General features: G+C 44.4%; 1 protein-coding gene across 1 annotated transcript in view; it reads right to left on the minus strand.

The window, feature by feature from the left end:
* The window catches only part of LOC311148386 (voltage-dependent R-type calcium channel subunit alpha-1E-like), a gene marked incomplete at both ends in the record, with an annotated part of 178,622 nt that overhangs the window by 62,974 nt on the left and 92,868 nt on the right, over window positions 1–22,780 (minus strand). Inside the window, 3 exons of the mRNA XM_084185342.1 lie at window positions 12,767–12,957; window positions 15,928–16,086; window positions 16,487–16,590. Coding sequence (XP_084041468.1) covers window positions 12,767–12,957; window positions 15,928–16,086; window positions 16,487–16,590 — 454 coding nt within the window. The remainder of the gene's footprint in view (window positions 1–12,766; window positions 12,958–15,927; window positions 16,087–16,486; window positions 16,591–22,780) is intronic.

Raw genomic sequence — 22,780 nt, forward strand, 5'->3', positions numbered from 1 at the left:
CTAATGAGGGGAATATGAACCAGGTGTGTGTAATAGACAAGATAAACAAATGGAATGATGAGATGAGAAGCGGCAGTGGCTAGAAGGCCGGTGACGACGAACGCCGAAGCCTGCCCGAACAAGGAGAGGAGGCAGCTTCGGAGGAAGATGTGTCACTAACAGGAGATGCGACGAGAATGCTGATCCAATGCCTCCCAACACAGAAGTGAACTATTTAAGATAAGGGCCAAGTTAGCAGCCAACACTGATCTAATGTCATAAGTGAACACACCACAAACCACACACAAAGTGAAAAAAATACAAAAAATAAAACTATTTACACACAATTTGCAATTACAGTATTTAGAACACCCTCAGTCCTCTACACATTATTGTGCTGTAGTGGTGGAGTAGGGGCCTGAGGGAACACAGTGTGTTGTTAAATCTGCGAATGTATTGTAATGTTTTTAAAATTGTATAAACTGCCTTAATTTTGATGGACCCCAGGAAGAGTAGTTGCTGCCTTGGCAGCAGCTAATGGGGATCTATAATAAACATAAATACAAATACAACGACGCCTCCCTGCTGTGCTCTTTTGGTCCTGAGGCACATTCATGTCAGAAGTTCAGTGAAAATTAAGGGGGCTGTACTTTCCAGTCATGTCCAGCTGAGGTCCTGGCTGCCTTTTCGGTCAAAATGTTGGTGGAAGTGGCTCCACATCATCTTCTGGGCTGGCCTCTTCACACATCTAGATGGCTGGGCGGGGGTATGTGTGGAGCCAGAGACAGCATCAGGGGTCAGACTGAATAAATACAACAATTCAGTAAGAATACTTTTACGGATGAGCCCTGCATCAATACATCAAATAAACAACACATATCTATAAACATATATATTATATAGAGTAGGGGGAACACAATCCCTGTGGTGAAGTGTGGGTACCAATGGTAAATAAGGCTGGTGAGGGGAGGACGGCTCGTAGTGGTGGCCGGGGTGGGGTGAGTGGAATGGTATCAAGCACATGGTTTTCGTCTGTTTGGTGCTGTTCCATTCACTCCATTCCGGCCATTCCACTCCATTCCGGCCAGTGTTGTGGGCCGTCCTCCCGTCACCTGCCCCCACTGGCTTTTATATATATATATATATATAGACCCACAATGTATAGCGAATGTGTATTTTATGTTGACTTTGACATGCTGTGGCTGTGGTTTTCGAGTGCCTTGTTTGCTATTCATACACATATTTCATTAGTAATTATATATACAGCTCTGGAAAAAATTAAGAGACCACTGCAAATGTTTCTTAAATCAGCATCTCTACATGTATGACATCCATTCCATTCCAGTGTCTGTTGAATTCCAACACAGGCACACCTCATTCTACTGAATTAGGTACTGATTAGGTGATCACCTGAACCAAATCTTATTTAACGAGGAAAAGTATAAAAACCACTGCTGTGGTCATCACTATCCTCTTGCAATAGGACCAGCTGGATGGCAAAAACAGTGCTAATAGTACCTCAAAAGTAATATTAATCAGAAAATAACTATTGACCATGCCAAAAGGAAAGTTTTGAGTGAGGAAAAGAAGGGTTCAATTCTGGCTTTACTGGCAGAGGGATACAGTGAGCGTCAGGTTGCTTCCATCCTTAAAATTTCAAAGACGCCGGTTCATAAGAACAAGGTCAAGTAGCAGACATTGGGGACAACAAAGCTACAGACCGTCAGAGGGCGAAAATTACTCTCTACTGACCGGGATGACCGCCAACTCATTCGAATGTCGCTCAGTTGGTAGAGCATGGCGCTTGCAACACCAGGGTTGTGGGTTCGTTTCCCACGGGGGGCCAGTATGAAAAATGTATGCACTCACTAACTGTAGGTCGCTCTGGATAAGAGCATCTGCTAAATGACTAAAAATGTTTTTTTAAATGACATCAAGTGACTTACAAAAAGAATGGCAAACGGCAGCTGGGGTGAAGTGCACGGCGAGGACGGTTCGAAACAGGCTCCTAGGGGCAGGGCTGAAGTCGTGCAAAGCTAGAAAAAAGCCCTTCATCAATGAGAAGCAAAGAAGAGCCAGGCTGAGGTTTGCAAAAGGCCATAAGGATTGGACTGTAGAGGACTGGAGTAAGGTCATCTTCTCTGATGAGTCCAATTTTCAGCTTTGCCCAACACCTGGTCGTCTAATGGTTAGACGGAGACCTGGAGAGGCCTACAAGCCACAGTATCTCGCACCCACTGTGAAATTTGGTGGAGGATCGGTGATGATCTGGGGGTGCTTCAGCAAGGCTGGAGTCGGGCAGATTTGTCTTTGTGAAGGACGCATGAATCAAGCCACGTACAAGGTTGCCCTGGAAGAAAACTTGCTCCATTTGCTCTGACATTGTTCCCCAACTCTGAGGATTGGTTTTTCCAGCAGGACAATGCGCCATGCCATACAGCCAGGTCAATCAAGGTGTGGATAGAGGACCACCAGATCAAGACCCTGTCATGGCCAGCCCAATCTCCAGACCTGAACCCCATTGAAAACTTATGGAATGTGATCAAGAGGAAGATGGATGGTCACAAGCCATCAAACAAAGCCGAGCTGCTTGAATTTTTGCGCCAGGAGTGGCATAAAGTCCCCCAACATCAATGTGAAAGACTGGTGGAGAGCATGCCAAGATGCATGAAAGCTGTGATTGAAAATCAGGGTTATTCCACCAAATATTGATTTCTAAACTCTTCCTAAGTTAAAACATTAGTACTGTGTTGTTTAAAAATGAACATGAACTTATTTTCTTTGCATTATTCGAGGTCTGACAACACTGCATCTTTTTTGTTATTTTGACCAGTTGTCATTTTCTGCAAATAAATGCTCTAAATGACAATATTTTTATTTGGAATTTGGGAGAAATGTTGTCAGTAGTTCATAGAATAAAACAAAAATGTTAATTTCACCCAAACACATACCTATAAATAGCAAAATCAGAGAAACTTATATTTTTGCAGTGGTCTCTTAATTTTTTCCAGAGCTGTATATAAAGCAATCAAAGAAAAAATCTAAAATGTATCTCAAATGAATAATATGCAACCATTCAAACAACTGCATTAGCATGAGTAGAAAAAACGTATTTCACTTACCAGTCTAAAGTGGCGTCATCTCCTTCCAAAAACATATCTTCAGCTGTTGAATCTAAACTATATTCACTAAGTCCTCATCTACTGGTTCTGTGACACTTTCCCGGTCGATTTCTTCTATAAACTCATCCAAATCTGTATATCTGCACTTTGATTTAGCTTTTCCAGTATTAGTACCCATATTGTACTTTCAAAATTTGCAGAAAACTTTGTTTACTAAATCGAGCTATGCGTAACGCGATGCGCCACTTCCTTGTTTAGATTTCCAATGGACAGTAAACCGCGTTGCGCGCGTGCTGAATACACAGGCTTTTCCTCAGACAAAGGACCATCTCATACTCCTGTAATGCCCAGCTCATTGGCTATCTAGCGACCTATGTTTCAAAACAATAGGTGGTCATTGAACCAAGATACAGTCAATCAAGTGAACACCGCCCGTCTCATCGGTGCATAATGATGTTGTGTCTTCATGTCTAAAATTGTTTCTATATCGGATATACCTAATGCAGAATGACGAAGGAAAGGCTGGTTACCTTCTGGAGTGTCTGAGGAATATATAGGAACCTAAATTGACTGGCTGAAACAAGGTTTAGCTTTTGATTTTCACAGATTTCTTTCTTTACAAGTTGAATGAGTGGGAATACAACATCGATCGTGCATACAACATGGATCGTGTTAGGATATAAAAATTGATTTTATCAAACAAAACTACGCTATATTTTATCTCTGGGACCCTCAGGATGACAAATCAAAGCAAGATTACTGAATGTAAGTACATTGTTTACCTTGAGAGGTGAATGTATCAAACCAGTTGCCTTGATAAAAGTGTTTTGCTGTTGTGTGTCTCTTCAAACAATAGCATGGTATTTTTTCGCTGTAATACCTACTGTAAATTGGACACTGCAGTTAGATGAACATAATTGAAGCTTTCTGCCCATATAAGACATGCTTTTGTTTACAACTTCACTGTAGTCACATTATCCGTATTGAGCAACAACTGTCCCGATTTCGGGACACCCATCCAGTAGAGGTTAACCAGAGTAGACTCACATTCCCTCCCTTCCACTGTCTTTCTTCATTCCATAATAAATTACATTCACCATAATGTAAGTCAACATAATGTAATCACTGCAGCAAATCATCTGCTTCCATCAATTTAAATAAAGAACCATGAAAGCAGCGAGCAGAAAGTATGGTCTGGCATCTATGCTCTGTGGGTAGGCCGACAATAAACTGTGTTACACTTCAGCTGGTAGAGCACGGCGCTTGTAACGCCAAAGGTAGTGGGTTCGATCCCCGGGACCACCCATACACAAAAAAATTTATGCACGCATGACTGTAAGTCGCTTTGGATAAAAGCGTCTGCTAAATGGCATATTATTATTATTATTAAGCAGTGAAAATTACATCTTCAATCTAAATCAATTAAATGTGTTTTCCACTACCTTACAGAAGATGTGTTAGGGTAATCTTCCTGTGAATCTCAATCCCAGGGTATCTATAACTGTAACTGCATAATTAACCTGGTGAGATCAGTGGTTTTCAGAGGCTGTCTAGCTGTAGCCTATGGCAAGCATGTTCTCCAGTGTAGTAAACCCCCAGGCACTTTCATTATCAAATTAGCATTTTGATTAAATGCTGAAAGAAGTTAGAACATTCAGTCCTTGTGTCCGCAACGGAGTCCTTTGCCAACACAACAAGGCCAGGGGACTTCAACAGTCGTGGATAGGCAGCTAATTGATTCTGGCTCTGAAAAGAAATTAATTAGGAACAAGCTGACAAAATGCTCTTGTATCATGTTTTAAATGTTAGTTTTAGTTTATGCTATCCACATAGATGCAGTTTTTTATTTGTAAATGAAGGTATTCACCATACATTGGCACATGCTGATGTCCAGTTACTAATAGCCCTCGGTATGAATGGATTGGAAGTTGTTAACGAACATCAGAATTTTCAATAGGCAGCCTTTCACATTCAGAGTGACAACTACTCCACTGTGACATTAGCATGAGGTGGGGAAAGAGGAAGAGGCATTAATGACGACAATTGATTCAGCTGGCCGAGGGAGGGAGAGGGCAACATGATTGAGTTTGTTTGAGTTCGGCAGGCACATGATCAGATCAGGGAATTACAGTCTGCACCCCTCCTGAAATAGACACTGCCTTCTGCAACATAAAACCAGCCAGGTACAGTACTGGTAGTTTGGTACTGGGATGTGCTGAGGAAAATGCTTGGTGACATCATCTCACTCAAACAGAATGTGATGTATGTATGGAGAACAGGAGGAGTAAACTCTTAACCTGGTCCTTGACATGCTGATACAACTGCTCTTCCCAGTCTAGGCACTGGCCCCTTTACATGTTGCATTGAATGAATCAAGGTACACCCTTTGAATGGCACCCATACACAATCCATGTCTCAATTGTCTCAAGGATAAAAAATAATTATTTAACCTGTCACCTCCGTTTCATGTATATTGATTGATTGAAGAGGATTTAACAAATTACATCAATAAGGGATCATAGCTTTTAACTGGTTTCACCGGGTCAGTCTATGTCATGGAAAGAGCAGGTGTTCCTAATGTTTTGTACACTCAGTGTACATTTACATTTATATTTACATCATTTAGCAGACGCTCTTATCCAGAGCGACTTACAAATTGGTGCATTCACCTTATATCCAGTGGGATAACCACTTTACAATGTTTATTTTAGTGTTTTTCTGTTTATTTTTTGTATTTTTATTTTATTTATATATTTTTTATTTTTTTGGGGGGGTGGGGTAAGGGGGGGTAGAAGGATTGCTTTATCCTATCCCAGGTATTCCCAACACACTTAAAATTACTCTCTGAATGGAATCACCATTTCCCTATTGTCCTTATGATAATTCACTGATTATTGTTCTCAGTCTGTTTGCATCCAATCTGGCATAAAGAGTGCAACTGATAACTCGAAGAATAGTGTTGTCACACCAGTCTTCGCTTTGGCTCCCTCTCCTGTCCAGCTCAGGCGTTCGGTGTCGCCGGCCTTCTAGCTGCTGCCGAACCTACTGCTGGCAAACGCCCTTCACTCATCAACCCCGGACTTGTCTCGTCATCATTACACACACCTGGTTCCAATCCCCACTCTATCACTGTATACAGTGGGGGGAAAAAAGTATTTAGTCAGCCACCAATTGTGCAAGTTCTCCCACTTAAAAAGATGAGAGAGGCCTGTAATTTTCATCATAGGTACACGTCAACTATGACAGACAAATTGAGATTTTTTTTCTCCAGAAAATCAAATTGTAGGATTTTTTATGAATTTATTTGCAAATTATGGTGGAAAATAAGTATTTGGTCACCTACAAACAAGCAAGATTTCTGGCTCTCACAGACCTGTAACTTCTTCTTTAAGAGGTTCCTCTGTCCTCCACTCGTTACCTTTATTAATGGCACCTGTTTGAACTTGTTATCAGTATAAAAGACACCTGTCCACAACCTCAAACAGTCACACTCCAAACTCCATTATGGCCAAGACCAAAGAGCTGTCAAAGGACACCAGAAACAAAATTGTAGACCTGCACCAGGCTGGGAAGACTGAATCTGCAATAGGTAAGCAGCTTGGTTTGAAGAAATCAACTGTGGGAGCAATTATTAGGAAATGGAAGACATACAAGACCACTGATAATCTCCCTCGATCTGGGGCTCCCCGCAAGATCTCACCCCGTGGGGTCAAAATGATCACAAGAACGGTGAGCAAAAATCCCAGAACCACACGGGGGGACCTGGTGAATGACCTGCAGAGAGCTGGGACCAAAGTAACAAAGCCTACCATCAGTAACACACTACGCCGCCAGGGACTCAAATCCTGCAGTGCGAGACGTGTCCCCCTGCTTAAGCCAGTACATGTCCAGGCCCGTCTGAAGTTTGCTAGAGTGCATTTGGATGATCCAGAAGAGGATTGGGAGAATGTCATATGGTCAGATGAAACCAAAATATAACTTTTTGGTAAAAACTCAACTCGTCGTGTTTGGAGAACAAAGAATGCTGAGTTGCATCCAAAGAACACCATACCTACTGTGAAGCATGGGGGTGGAAACATCATGCTTTGGGGCTGTTTTTCTGCAAAGGGAACAGGACGACTGATCCGTGTAAAGGAAAGAATGAATGGGGCCATGTATCGTGAGATTTTGAGTGAAAACCTCCTTCCAGCAAGGGCATTGAAGATGAAACGTGGCTGGGTCTTTCAGCATGACAATGATCCCAAACACACCTCCCGGGCAACGAAGGAGTGGCTTCGTAAGAAGCATTTCAAGGTCCTGGAGTGGCCTAGCCAGTCTCCAGATCTCAACCCCATAGAAAATCTTTGGAGGGAGTTGAAAGTCCGTGTTGCCCAGCGACAGCCCCAAAACATCACTGCTCTAGAGGAGATCTGCATGGAGGAATGGGCCAAAATACCAGCAACAGTGTGTGAAAACCTTGTGAAGACTTACAGAAAACGTTTGACCTGTGTCATTGCCAACAAAGGGTATACAAGTATTGAGAAACTTTTGTTATTGACCAAATACTTATTTTCCACCATAATTTGCAAATAAATTCATTAAAAATCCTACAATGTGATTTTCTGGAATTTTTTTCTCTCATTTTGTCTGTCATAGTTGACGTGTACCTATGATGAAAATTAAAGGCCTCTCTCATCTTTTTAAGTGGGAGAACTTGCACAATTGGTGGCTGACTAAATACTTTTTCCCCCCACTGTATATACTCCCTCTGCCATTTGTCTTTGTCGGTCATTGTAAATGTTACTTGTTTACCTGAGAGGAATCTCTCCTACTATTTCCTGAGTACTTTATATTTTGCACTTTGGGTTCGCCCTGTGTCTTTTGTTTATTAAGATATATTTTGAGCACAACAGCGTTTGGGTTTAGTCCCACTTTGATCTATGGTGCTTAAATAAATTCAGTAGTTCTAAACCTGTGACTGCCTCCTGCCTACTCCTCTCTACACCAGTGACAGAATGACCGACCCAAGAAAACAGGAAGCAGCAGGACATCCCAACCTCTCTGCTGTAGGAGCGAAGTTCCACCACCACAACTCGTGTCTGGAGCGCCTCAGGACTGCCATGGACGAGGTGCTCCGGGCCATACGCCAACTGCAGGCTACACCACCACCTTCCCATCTCCCTGCGGTTGCTCCAGCTACCCCACCACCATCTACATCACCCGGTCCGATCAGCAACGTCCACCTGCCCCTCCCGGAGCGGTTTGATGACACCCCAGCTCACTGTAGGGGGTTTCTCCTGTAGTGTGACCTCCACCTTGCCCGTCATGCTGGGAAGGCCTCCGAGAGGGACAAGGTGGCCTTGGTGATCTCCGTGCTGACAGGCCGGGCTCTGGAGTGGGCGCACGCCGTCTGGGAGAGGGACGGTGAAGTGCAGTCCTATGAGCGCTTCACCCAACTCTTCTGTGCCGTCTTCGACCACCCAACAGAGGGCAGAGAGGGAGGTGAGCGTCTCCTCCGTCTACGCCAGGGGTCCAGGACAGCATCGGAATACACTCTGGAGTTCCGGACGGTGGCTGCGTCCACTGGCTGGAGCGAACAGGCCCTGTTGACGGTTTTCCGCAGTGGGCTACAGACGGCCATCCAGACTGAGCTGGCCTGTTGTGATGAGCCATCCGCCTGGATAAGTCTCCTGCGTGCCCGTCGTCGCCCATCCTGGGGGTTCAGGTCTCTCCCAGGAATCTCCAGCAAGACTGAGCCCATGGAGGTGGGCACGACGCACCTTCCCCCTGCGGAACGTCAATGCCACCGTCAACAGGGTCTCTGCTCCTACTGCGGGGAGTCGGACCACCCCTGGAACACCTGTCCCAGAAGGAGAACCAGGCGAGAAAGCAACAGGCCGAGGAGCGCTCCTACACCTTCCCAGGTAAGCGTGGACGTGCCTTGCTCCTCTCTGTCCACCCAGCCCGTCCTCCTCCCTGTCACCTTCCCTTACTATCCTGGTCCCTCACTGAGTCCTGCCCTAGTGGACTCAGGTGCTGCAGGCAATTTCCTAGACCGGTCAGTGGCCTTATCATTACGCATTCCTCTAGTCCCTTTACAACCCCCTATCCCAATCCATGCCCTAGACAACCGTCCCCTAGGAACAGGACTGGTGGGCTAGACCACGATTCCCATTTCCCTCACAGTTAATCACAACCACCATGAACGCATTACTTTCCTCATCTTAGACTCTCCTGCACACTCCGTAGTTTTAGGTTTCCCCTGGCTACAGTTGCATAACCCCAGTATATCGTGGACAGAGAGGAGGTTGTTGGGTTGGTTGCAGGAGTGTCAGGGGAGCTGTCTCTCTGTGTCAATCTGGCCACCTCCGTGGAAAGTCCGGACCAGGCCACCCACGTCCCTATCCCGGAGGAATACCGGGACCTACAGGTGGCCTTTTCGAAGACTCATGCCACGTGCCTGCCCCCTCATCGCACATGGGACTGCACTATCAACCTACTGCCTGGTTCTACCCTCCCGTGGGGGCACATCTACCCTCTCTCGCATGCAGAGACCGAAGCCATGGAGGCCTAATTCCAGGAGGCGCTGGCCCAAGGATTAATCCGTCCGTCCGTCCACCTCTCCGGCCTCCTTCAGTTTCTCTTACGTAAAAAAGAATGACGGAGGTCTCCGCCCTTGTATCGATTACTGGACACTGAATAAGGCTACTGTTAAATTCAGTTACCCACTGTGATCGAACAGATGCACGGTGCTAAGTACTTTACTAAATTGGATTTACGCAGTGCCTACAACCTGGTGCGCATCAGTGAGGGGGATGAATGGAAGACCGCCTTCAGCACCAGCACCGGGCACTACGAATACAGGGTAATGCCCTACGGCCTGACAAATGCACCCTCTGTGTTTCAATCGTTCATTAACGAGGTGTTTAGAGACATGTTGGGTCGCTGTGTAGTGGTGTACATAGACGGCTTCTTGGTGTACTCCACTACAGGCGAGCAACATGTCTCTCATGTCAGGTCCGTTTTGGAGAGGCTGATAGGGCATCACCTATACGCCAAGGCGGAGAAGTGCCTTTTCTTTCAGCATGCAGTCTCCTTCCTGGGCTATCGGATATCCACCGTGGGAGTGGAGATGGAAGAGCAGAGGGTTCATGCAGTATGGTCGTGGCCTGTTCCATCCAACATGAAGGCGGTGCAGCACTTCCTTGGTTTTGCCTACTATTTCAGGTGCTTCATTAGGGGTTTCAGCACAATGGTGGCCCCTCTCACCTCCCTCCTGAAGGGAGGTCCTCGACAGCTGCGCTGGACTGGGGAGGCCAATGAAGCCTTCGGTGCACTCAAGGAACATCTTACTAACGCACCTGTTGTGGCTCACCCTGACCCGTCTCTGCCCTTCATCGTGGAGGTGGACGCCTCCGAGGTTGGAGTAGGCGCTTTTCTCTCCCAATGCACTGGATCGCCGTCTAAACTCAATCCATGAGCCTTCTACTCACGGAAGCTATCTCCAGCAGAGCGGAATTACAACGTGGTGGATCGTGAGTTGTTGGCCATCAAAAAGGCGCTGAAAGCATGGCGGCACTGGCTGGAGGGTGCTAAACACCCATTCCTTGTCTTGACGGACCACCGGAACTTGGAGTACATTCGAGCAGCGAATTCTTAACTTTACCATCTCCTACCGGCCGGGATCAAAGAACGTTAAGGCCGATGCATTGTCCCGGGTGCATGACACAGAGGATCGGAGGGAGAAAGTGACACCCATTGTTCCCCTGTCCCGCATTGTGGCTCCTGTCGTGTGGAATGTGGACGCGGACATCCGTCGAGCCCTGCGACAGGAGCCCTCACCTGCCCACTGTCCCTAGGGATGTATCTACGTGCCCTCTGATGTGCGGGACCGTCTCCTCGCCTGAGCACACACAGAACCTGTGTCGGGGCACCCGGGTATAGCCCATACTATCTACCGTCTCTCCGCCAAGAACTGGTGGCCCACCGGGTTTACGTCTCTTCCTGCTCCACCTGCGCACAGAGCAAGACACTTAGACACCTCCCCTATGGCAAACTCCACCTGCTGCCGGTTCCAGAACGACCCTGGTCCCATCTCTCCGTGGACTTTGTCACAGACCTTCCCCCCTCGGAGGGGCACACCACCATCCTGGTCGTTGTGGACCGGTTTTCATAAGCCGGTCGTTTGATTCCTCGGCCTGGTCTCCCAACGGCCCTGCAGAGGCTCTCTTCTCTGACGTCTTCTGGCACTACGGGATCCCGGAGAATATCGTGTCTGACCATGGTCCTCAGTTCACCTCCCGTGTCTGGAAGGCCTTCATGGAACGACTGGGGGTCATGGTCAGCCTCACCTCCGGGTACCGTCCCCAATCTTATGGGCAGGTGGAAAGGGTAAATCAGGAACTAGGTAGGTACCTTCGTAGTTACTGTCAGGACCGGCCGGGGGAGTGCGCTGCGTTTCTGCCTTGGGCAGAATATGCACAAAACTCCCTTCGTCACTCCTCCACTAACCTCATACCCTTTCAGTGTGTTCTAGGCTATCAGCCGGCCCTGGCACCCTGGCACCGGAGTCAGATCGAGGCTCCTGCAGTGGACAATTGGTTCCGGCACACGGAGGAGGTATGGAACACAGCGCACACCCGTCTCCAGCGCGTTGTCCTCTGGCAGAAGGCGCAGGCCGATCGTCACTGCAGTGTGGCCCCGGTCTTTCACCCCGGTGACAGGGTCTGGCTTTCTACGAAGGACCTGCCCCTCCACCTGCCCTGCCGGAAGCTGAGCCCGCGATTTGTGGGGCTGTTCAAAGTCCTGAGGAGAGTCAATGAGGTGACGTACAGATTACAGCTCTCCGTCAACTACCGTATCTTACCCTCATTTCATGTATCTCTCCTCAGGCCGGTGGCAGCTGGTACTTTGGATAGTGCTGGACCCCACGACGCACATGGGTTCGCCCTGTGCCTTTTGTTTATGAAGATATATTTTGAGCACAACAGCGTTTGGGTTTCGTCCCGCTTTGATCAATGGTGCTTAAATACATTCAGTAGTTCTAAACCTACGACTGCCTCTTGCCTACTCCTCTCTACACCAGTGACAAGTGTCAGCTTAAAATGTCTGCCAGTAACATCCCAGCTCAGCCAAATCATGCCCATGTGTTTAGGATGTAATTGAGTGTGATCAGATAAGGAGGGTCAGTGGGCAGACGGTAGTAGTGAGGCAATGGAGGCATGTGGCTGGGAGATTAAGAGTATAATTGACCTGCTCTCACTTTCCAGCCCATTCATTGCACTTATTTACCCTACTCTCTTGGCACAGATACACTCCTACTCTATATACTGTGTGTGTTTGTATCGTTGTGTCATGCTTAATTCATTTGATTCCTCAAGTACAGAGTGCAATCAATTGGGTTCATAAACACAGAACAGGGAAGCAGCTGTAAAAGGATGTTTGAGTGCGTCCCACAACAAATATCAGACAGTTTGAGTAATGACCGGTAAAACTAGGTGTCTAGGGTAAGGAGAGCTACAACAATGTCTGAGTCCCCAATGACGCAGAGGGTCTATTTGATTCAACCAAGCAAAGGCAAAAGGCAAACTAATGTATCAAAGGATGACATAACTAGGTCAAATAATAGGCCTATTTTCCCCAGTCAGAGGACAGGACATGGTTAGAGAGAAACAGATGTGACTCACGTTGTAGAGCACAGTGGTCCAGCCCTCCATGGTGATGCACTGGAAGACAGTGAGCACAGCAAACAGGATGTTGTCAAACTGGGTGATGCCGTCGTTGGGGCCGATCCAGGTGTCACGGCAGGTGTACTTGTCAGGGCACTTCCTCACCCCACACGGGAACTCTGACTCAGACTTGTCCACCGTCTCATTCTCTGACAGGGGGACAAGAGATAATTAACTTCCTCAACTGGTTCATATTGACCAGAGTCCATTAAAGGCTCCGCAGGCTAGGCTGGAGATTTAACAAAAGGATGCAAACCAGAAATCAATCGAACTAATCGTGTTTTTCCCATGAGAGATGGGATTACTTTATAGAAATGTCTCACTTGTGAGAAATGACTCGCATCTACTGGAGATGCATGAATAAGTGCCACAATATGATGATTATAGTGTAATGCATGACTCAATGAAGTGAGCAGCAATAGCAACTCTCTGTGTGAAAGTCCTTTCCTGAAAGATTACATTATTAATATGCTATTTGACTTGTGTAATGTGTGATTATAATAAATCGTCTCTCTAAAGCTAATAGTCGGGTAACTAAAGCCCCCTCATACAGTGAGGTCCCCACATAACCTTTATGATGACATCATCTGAAACATTACACTACAGCTGCAATGTTGGAGCTAGAAACACAAGCATTTCGCTGCACCAGCGATAACATCTGCAAATCTGTGTACGCAACCAATAAACTTTGATTTGATTTTGATTTGATTCCAGAACAATCTCCCCTGGCTAGAGTCATGTGACCTGGTCAGCCAATCACAGGCTGTACATGGTGGGGATCTCAAACCCCCAACATAGTCTGTGCTTTAGTTGGACACAGAGGTGCAGAGAGACAGATCACAGATCAGAAGAACTCACCACCTTAACTCTACTCACACTGGACATTTCCTGACCAATCCTCCACCCTGGACTTCCTAACCGTGTGTTAGTGCGTGGATGACAACACAACCACTTTCACCTATTCCATCAGTCCACTTCATTTGCTGTGTGTGTGTGTGTGCGTGCGTGTGTGCCTGTCTGTCGTGTGGTAATAAACTCGTATTCTGTACATCTGTCTCCTACTGGTCATTCACCCTTCTAACCCAAGGGCCCAGGCCGATTGTACCTATATCTAAACTGGCACCTCTAGCGGAGTCCATCACTAGTTGGTGGCACTAGATACAATTAGATACTGTATTAAATCTAATATCTTTGAAATGCAGTAAAGGAATACTAGAATGCATGATATAACTATTTACTGTAGCAATCCACTGAAACAGTCTGTCAACATCAGAGGACATTTTGTGACAAGTCAAGCCATGAGTGATATTGAACCCTCAACAAAAGATGAGCTGAAGTTTATGTATTCATCAGGTGAGGACAATCTGTTTGAAAATGCCAATTTCATAATCTTCTCTATCTGTGACAACTCAATCCCTATCATGAAAAACTGAAGGAATAAATCCCACAGTAAGCTTGTTATAAGACCACATTACCTGAATAAGAAATTATGTTGAGGCGATAACCCTTTATGTAGATCTTTGTAAATAGAACTGTGTAACCCACTTAACTATAACATGCTCCGTGCAGCGAGGCAATAACATCTATGACTTTATAATTAGTCGTGGTATTGAGCTGCTATATTGTGGGGTTTAATTACATAGGCAGTCATTGTGGCTGTGATTACACTTACAGGTGCAGCCAAGCATGGTATTGTGTGTTTCAGGTCTGTTGCGTAACATAGCTGGGTCGTTCCAAGAAAAGAGTGCCTTTTGCATATTTTAAGTAGAAATTGTGCACCAATATGGAATTTTAAAAGCCTGTTATATTAAATGAACTGCCCTTTAATATAGACCACATGGAGAATTCGATAAATCTGATTTTTTATATGAATAAAGGCTTGCTAAAGTGCAATAATTCAGCATTGTGACATGTCCCTCTGTCAACCCTGTGTCACTTCTAGGAAGATTTTAACCCACTTAAATCCCACCATCATTGTAAAGCCCTAGTTATTTTGTTGCTTTGACAAAGTCATTTCTGAAGATTATTATTTATTTCATGGTCAACCCTGTTACATGAACTTAACTCTCTTTTTGATATTGTGAATATTTTTCTCTAAAGAAACATTGAACATCTAATAGTCAAATCATAGAGTAAAAGCAGGTGAGCTGGTTCTACTCTTTCTGGCCATTTTCTGGTGTTTTGTGGTGGAAAACTGAGTGGGTCGAGCATAACACGTCAACCCTGTTACCCATAGACAGGCTAGAAAATTTCATATTTTGTTGTAAAGCTTGCATTAAATTGCCACTCCCTGTTGCGTACTACAAGCTTCTATTCCCCCTGTCACAAGGGGATTTTTGGCTGATTTAACAAGAAATCATCAACCCTGTTACTTTATTTGGCACTTATTTGGCACTTACTAAAGTCATTTTTTTATTGAACCTCTTGAGATGGGAAAACCAGTTTTCTATGAAGTTGAACATGTGCTCTTTATGACAGAATGTTTATGACAGAAGTTACACTTCTCAAAACAAGGCACCGATTTGGTGGAACGACACAGCGATTATCAGCCGGACCACTGAGCATACATTACACTGGGCGGGCGGGCAGGTGGGAAGAAACAACAGTGAACCATCACAGGACGTTTGTATAGCCTATCATTACAGCTGAGGAAGCCTCGCAGAAAATAATAATCCACTTGTTGTATAGGCACAGTATAAGCCTGCTGATAAATGATCACCTTGAAGAATGTTTATGATGATGTACCCTAAATGTTTATATATAACAGAGCTAATGATCACCTCAGCACAATATTCATGTAGGTGTTTAAAAATATTCTATGAAGCTAGGTGTTTAATTATGCAAGCATAGGCTATAAGCAAAGTAAAGGTATAAAAACACGTAATACAACAGATTCAGCCTCATATAAAGCGACACCAACTGCTACAGAAGCAACCCAAATTGATATGCAGAGCATTGAGTGCCCTGGATTACTGTAGACTTGAGGAGATCTCTCTAAGGCCCTCTCTCTGTGTGGGTGTGTCCCAAATGGTACCCTATTCCCTTTATATTCCCTGGTCATAATGTAGTGCACTACAAAGAGAATAGGGTGGCCATTTGGGACACATATTCTGTCTTACCCAGGATATTGGGCATGGGCAGACAGGTGTTGTGAAGCTTCCCACTATAGAACTCCAGGCCGATGATGGCAAACATGAGAATGGCGAAGAAGAGTAGAAGGCCGATCTGCAGCAGCGGCACCATGGCTTTCATGATGGATTTCAGGACTATCTGCAGGCCTGGTCACACACAGAGAGATAGAGAGAGAGACAACCGTCATGTGTCATCAGTGCCAACAATGAGTCACAGCTCCAAACAATTATGGATGGAAAGTGTGGGAACCACTTAGAGCAGATACTGTCAGCACTCTCATTATGACAGCACTCTCACTTTGGCTAACACAACACTTCCACTAAGACATTGTTGCCCGTCCTCATTTTGGGAGTGGTTTTCAGTCTGACTCATTAGGGATTAACTATACAGACTCCAAAATGAGGTTGGACAGAGGTATTGCAAACGCCAGAAGAACAAGTACAGATACCTATATGTATACTGTACACATATATACTGTATATATAGACAGAGCAGATCCATGGACATCCATCCAGTACATGTGATCTGGTGGTGTAGGCTACTCACTGGGGATTCCAGAGACCAGTTTGAGGGGTCTGAGCACACGGACGGCCCTCAGGGTCCGCAGGTCCACTGGGATGTTCATGTGAGCTCCCGCTGTGGCCAGAATCCTGCATATACACACACAACACACAAGACAGAGATTATTATTCAATCAGTTATACACTGTTAATATTCCATTAATATTTCAAAGAGAATGTAATATGTGAAACATTATCTGAATCTTTGTGTAGATCCAGGACGCGTTATGACTGAACCTATCCCATAGTGAGGGGTTAATGTATTGGCACTGGTGCCTCTAGATAAAGTACTTGTTGTATTCATCACATCAGCTCCCCAGATAAAGATGACACTTCATCATTACACAGTCTGATTGTCTCTAATTAAACTATTTACCTACGCAATTAGAACACTGTGTCCCCTTTGATGCTATTAGCACAAAATTGTCTCAAAACAACACGACACAGTCTATAAAGGCTATTAGCTTCTATATCTTAACATTTAATTGGTCTACAGTCAAGACTATTCATGGGTATTACTCATGAGTAATACCTGAATCTTGAAAACAATGAAATAGCATTGGTCAAGACTCAAGAAACATGATTGGCAGATCAATATTGCAGTGAAATGTTCCACTGCTCCTACTCTGTTTAAAGCTAACACTCGGCAGCTATCCTAGCACTTCATCTCCGGGTCTTATCATCTGAGTCATCTGTCAAATGTGTGCAGCTAACCACATTAGTTATGTTTTCCCATCAGACTGGAGTAAAATGAGACCAGCCATTACAGATGTGACCCACTCAGAAGGTTCAGGAGCAGCAGGGAAGGGAAGGGGGTTCTAGGGTTCAAGCAATCTGTTTTTACTGGTACACCAGGCAGTGAATGCAGGAGAAAACAAGTCTTATTTTTGTCTGCACTGCGTAGGAGGAAGGCACTGACAAATTCTATTTAGGAAATGAAGACTGCAGCTCCATCAATTTAACTTCAGGCTAGTACGAGGTAAAGAAAGAGACAAGGTTCCTGTCTGTGTAAGTGGGCGTTCCCGCTCTTGCATGAGCATGCTTTCCCGCTCACATGGGAAAGCATTCTCACATGGGAAAGCATTCCCCCCCCACCCCCCTGCCCCGCATGCCCAGAAAGAAATAGCCTATTAGGTGTTTTTCTCTACCCCCTGGATGAATGGTGCAGTCCACAGGCTCTAAGTAAATATCAGCTAGTACCTGGAACACATGTGAAGCAGGCCATTATAAAATGCAAATGTTATCCTTTCTTTGATGTGCCTCCTAATAGGAGGGAACTCATTGGAGATGCAGTGCAGCAGGTAAAATAGACATATGGGAGGCCGGTGTGTTTACTTTTGACTGTGTATTCTCAGTCCCCTCTCCTCCTTCATCGCTCCTTCCCTCCTCTACGTTATAGTGGCACTATGCTGTGAACACTTGGGGGGGGGGGAACCAGAGCCTCCGCCCCCTATTTTCACCTCACCCCCTTTCTCTCTTACACACTTCCAGTGCGATTCACTCCACACCATAATAGGAGCGATAGACAACCCCTGGTCACCCCTCTCACTGCTTTCGCCCTCATTAATTTCTGCCCTTCCCTTCTCTTTGCCCAGATCTGACAGTACGCCAGTGTTGCAGATGATGCGGCTGCAGTTGATATGTCTTCATAAAACAAAGAAGGGAGAACCTTTTTCAACCATTGTTAGGCCTATATCTCAATTTTGTAATTTTCTGTTAACAGTGCTACACAGAAATAATACAGAGTATGTTGAATATGGCACAGATCCAATTATAGTCTGAAAAGAAGAGCTGCAGCCATATTGTGGTGAGGATTAGCCACATCTAGGGTGTCAGGACACTGGGGTGTCAGCCATTTTAATTAAGACTGGACAGAGCTATTAAAATAGCACGTCCATACAGAGATATAAATTATATTATTCCATCTAGGATGAGCTGAGCACAGACACACTTGAGCCTCCTCCCCTTCTCCAAATCATTACCAAGTCTGGGCTGCTCCTTAGTTGTTATGGAGACAGGGGGGATCTAGGAGCTAAAAATGTCATCCACATTTAGTCTGCTGATGGACTTCCTGCTCAGGCAGACACCTTTGTGATTTGTGAGGAGCCAGCCAGGTGAGCTGTATTCTAGTCTGGTCTATATTAGTGGACAGAGAGAGTGGGCTAGGTACATGAGCTTAATGATACAAAGTTACAGCCTTCCAGTCCATTCAACAGAAGGCATTATAAAATGCAAAGAGCAAATCTATGTGGGAGGTGCACATTCCTACAATTGAGTATTCCATTCAGCAAATACAGTTTACACAACAAAATTCAGAGGCAACAGCGTTCATTTTTTAACGTTTTCAGCCTGGGAGCATAATGCGGCATATTAAAACCCTGTGAGGAGTGAGGACACTGTGGGAGGCTTCAGAAGGAATGGAGGCTCTTTCTTTGTGCTAGAAAGCAGAGCAGTGTGGGAGTACCTCAGCAGCACAAAGCCTGGGTAAGGACAAATCCACTGTCACAGATTCACTACATGCCAGGGAACAATCTACTGTCACTGACTTCACTACATCATGCCAGAAAATAAAAGCTGTTCACTTGGGCACTCAGCTGCAGAATTCAAACTCATTACTATTCCTATACTTCTCCATTTCTGATAATTATCTGCTTGTGCCGACAATGTGACACAACTGTAAATCCATAGACAAGTAACCACCATAATACTTCACATGACAGTGACATACAGTACAGGTGTAGGATCTTAAAGGGATACATTTTTATGTCTCCGTGTGCAGTTGCTAACTAGCACTAGCACAATTGCTAACCAGCGTTAGCGCAATGACTGGAAGTCTATGGGTATCTGCAGATACCCATAGACACTGGAAGTCTTTGCACTAACGCTAGTTAGCATTGGTTCTCAAAACTACCTCTATCTTCCTTCATACTGGACACAGAGACATAAAAATGGCATCCGCAAATTAATCTGACTGGGGAAGTAGATGATGGGCCTCATTGCCAAAATCCCGAAGTCTCCCTTTAATTTGAGCCAGTTTGCTACAGCAGGAAAATAATCCTGCAGCAACATGAAATGTGAATTATTATGTGGATTATAATTAATTGACATTTTTATAGGGGTTGATACATTTTTTGTAAGGGATAATCAAGTCTATTTCAAAGTGAAAATTACAAACTTCAGAAGCCTTTTTAAACCTCAAATATACTACAAGTTTTACATGTCCTGCATTTCAGAAAAGTTATCCTGCAATAGGGTCATTCAATGAAGATCCTTCATCTGTAATACATAAGTCATAATGCTATCAATATCATGACATGATTGACACCTGTCATTACCATTATGTCAACTGATAGACAGCTGTCATTTCTCGAGGCCAAATCTAGGTTAGGACGTTATCTAACTGACAACTTTCATCTTGAGGACATGGGGAGTTCAGCTGTACCTTTGACATCTTTGCTTTTGATAGATTGCTGTAACTAAGGTCTACCTTTATGCCTTCACCGTTTCTACAAGACACCCGTTATGTGTTTTCCCATGATGGTGTGCTATGTGGAGCATGCATGCTGCTTTATAGCCTGAGACAGAGACAGAGACAACAAACCCTGTCTGTCTCAGTCAGTCAGTCAACCTGACCCTGGGCTGTTCTCCTGGTAACACACCGCCCACACTAGTCACAAGAACAGCTCTACATCATTCCTCAATACTACAGGACAATATCCAAAATACAATATCCTACTTCTGACTCACATGGCCAGACTTTGTGTGATCGTGGTGACTAGATTTGGTTTCGACGACATAGCCAATAACCAATAACACATATGGACCAGTAACAAATATGGCCAAACATTACTGTACTGTGTACAGTGTATATGTTGACCACATTCAATGGAGTGTGTTAATTACTGCTCTTTAGCCTATGTGTACTGTATAGTCTCTCACCAACCCTGCTCTGTTGCTCTGTGTCTTAACAATCATTCACCAGATCTATTATTCATCTTGGCTAAAGAGCAAACACTTAGCTAATTGTTACACATCCAATACGGACAGCCAGTGATGGACACCTAAGGATAGTTAGACAACAGAGATGCAAAAGTGTTAAGGATTGCACCTCGATTTGATATTAGTAAACTGGAGCTTGCTGATTATTTCCAAACACTGTGCTAAGCCTTGGGCATTGATTCACTGGGGATTTCATAGGAGCTCATAACCAATATTTGTACTTTATAAAGGAGAAGTGCATCTAGACATCTTGTAATCCGCTTGCTTTCATATTCATAATTTTGTTTTGTGGAAGATATTTGTCTCTTCTCAGAATGTAGGTTAACTTTTATAACACAAAATAACATGCCATTCAATGTGTTATGTGAATTCTATCACTCTGCGTATTTATAGTCAGAAAACATTTACCCATGACCGTTTCTAAGCGCCTTAAACAGTTCTCAATCTATCTGGATGAGCATTCTCTCTCTGGCAGCCATCTGTTGTGAAAAACAGTTTATGTTACACCATGATGCCAGGATGAAATCATGTTTTCTCAGAAACAAATTGTATTCTCAGGCATCTTACACCAGTGGTTACTGTATCACCTAGTAGCCTACATTACTACCTTACACTGCTACATTGCACTCCATACTGACCCAGCAGGGTGGGGTAATGCCCAGTTTCTTCCTCCACTGGGTAACCACCACATGCAAACTTCAAAGGGCCTTTCATTTCATCATCTCTGATGGTAAAGACTTCTTCACATCTCTCTGTATCTCCATGCATCATAGGGAACCCATGGCCTTGGCTTCACCCCTGGATCCTTTGCTTGAGGCTCTCACTGGACCAGAGGGCCTGAGCTAATGCATACTACAACTACAGGGATCACGCCACTCCATTCAAAATGAACGTTTTTTTTTGCATGGGTCTCAGGCTCTAACTGACCCAGCCTGTGGGAACTGGATCCACACCAAGGGATGCCAGCCCTTTCAGACAGTCCAGGAGTGGGCAGCTATCAAAGGACATGATGATGATGATGTCTGTGTAGCAGCAGTGAGCCTGTACCACCTCCATGTGCCTAGGCATGAAAAATGTTTAGCTTCATATAAACTACAAAGGAGTTAGAGAAGGCATCCTGCAGAAGTGAAAAGGCAATTTCACTTGAATTAGCCATTTGAAGCTCCCTAAGGGTACATTTCAGTAAATACCCTGTCCCATTAAAACCCTCTGGCTCCAAAACAATGACAACAGCACACATTTATACAGGAAATGGGAAAAGAGGGAGTTACATTAAAATTGCTTTTCCACAAACAAACACCACAGGTGCAAAATGTATAGTGCGTAGAATTAAAATGGTATTGTTGGACAATATTCATCCTAATCAGACAGGTGTTTTACATGGACGATACATTGGAGATAATATAAGGCGAGTACTGGAAACTATAGAACACTATGAAACATCTGGGAAACCAGGCCTGCTATTCATAGCTGACTTTGAAAAGGCTTTTGTTAAAGTACGACTAGAGTTTATATATAAATGCCTGGAACATTTCAATTTTGGAGAATCTCTTATAAAATGGGTTAAAATCATGTATAGTAACCCTAGGTGTAAAATAGTAAATAATGGCTATTTCTCCGGAAGTTTTAAACTGTCAAGAGGAGTAAAACAAGGTTGTCCACTATCGGCAGATCTATATATTATGGCCATCAAAATGTTAGCTATTAAAATCAGATCCAACAATAATATCAAGGGATTAGAAATCCAGGGCTTAAAAACAAAGGTGTCATTGTATGCTGATGATTTATGTTCTCTCTTAAATCCACAACTTGGATCCCTCCCCAGCCTCATAGAGGATCTAGATAAATGTTCTAACTGCTCTGGATTACAACCAAATTATGATAAGTGTACTATATTACGTATTGGATCACTTAAAATACAACTTTTACATTACCGTGTAGTTTACCAATAAAATGGTCTGATGGTGATGTGGACATACTCGGTATACATACAGTGCCTTGGAAAGTATTCACTTTGTAAAGCCACCTTTTGCAGCAATTACAGCTGCAAGTCTCTTGGTGTATGTCTCTATAAGCTTGGCACATCTAGCCACTGGGATTTTTGCCCATTCTTCAAGGCAAAACTGCTCCAGCTCCTTCAAGTTGGATGGGTTCCGCTGGTGTACAGCAATCTTTAAGTCATACCACAGATTCTCAATTGGATTGAGGTCTGGGCTTTGACTTGGCCATTCCAAGACATTTAAATGTTTCCCCTTAAACCACTTGTTGCTTTAGCAGTATG

Source organism: Coregonus lavaretus, assembly GCF_964263955.1.
Source record: "Coregonus lavaretus genome assembly, chromosome: 21".
Lineage (NCBI taxonomy): Eukaryota > Metazoa > Chordata > Actinopteri > Salmoniformes > Salmonidae > Coregonus > Coregonus lavaretus.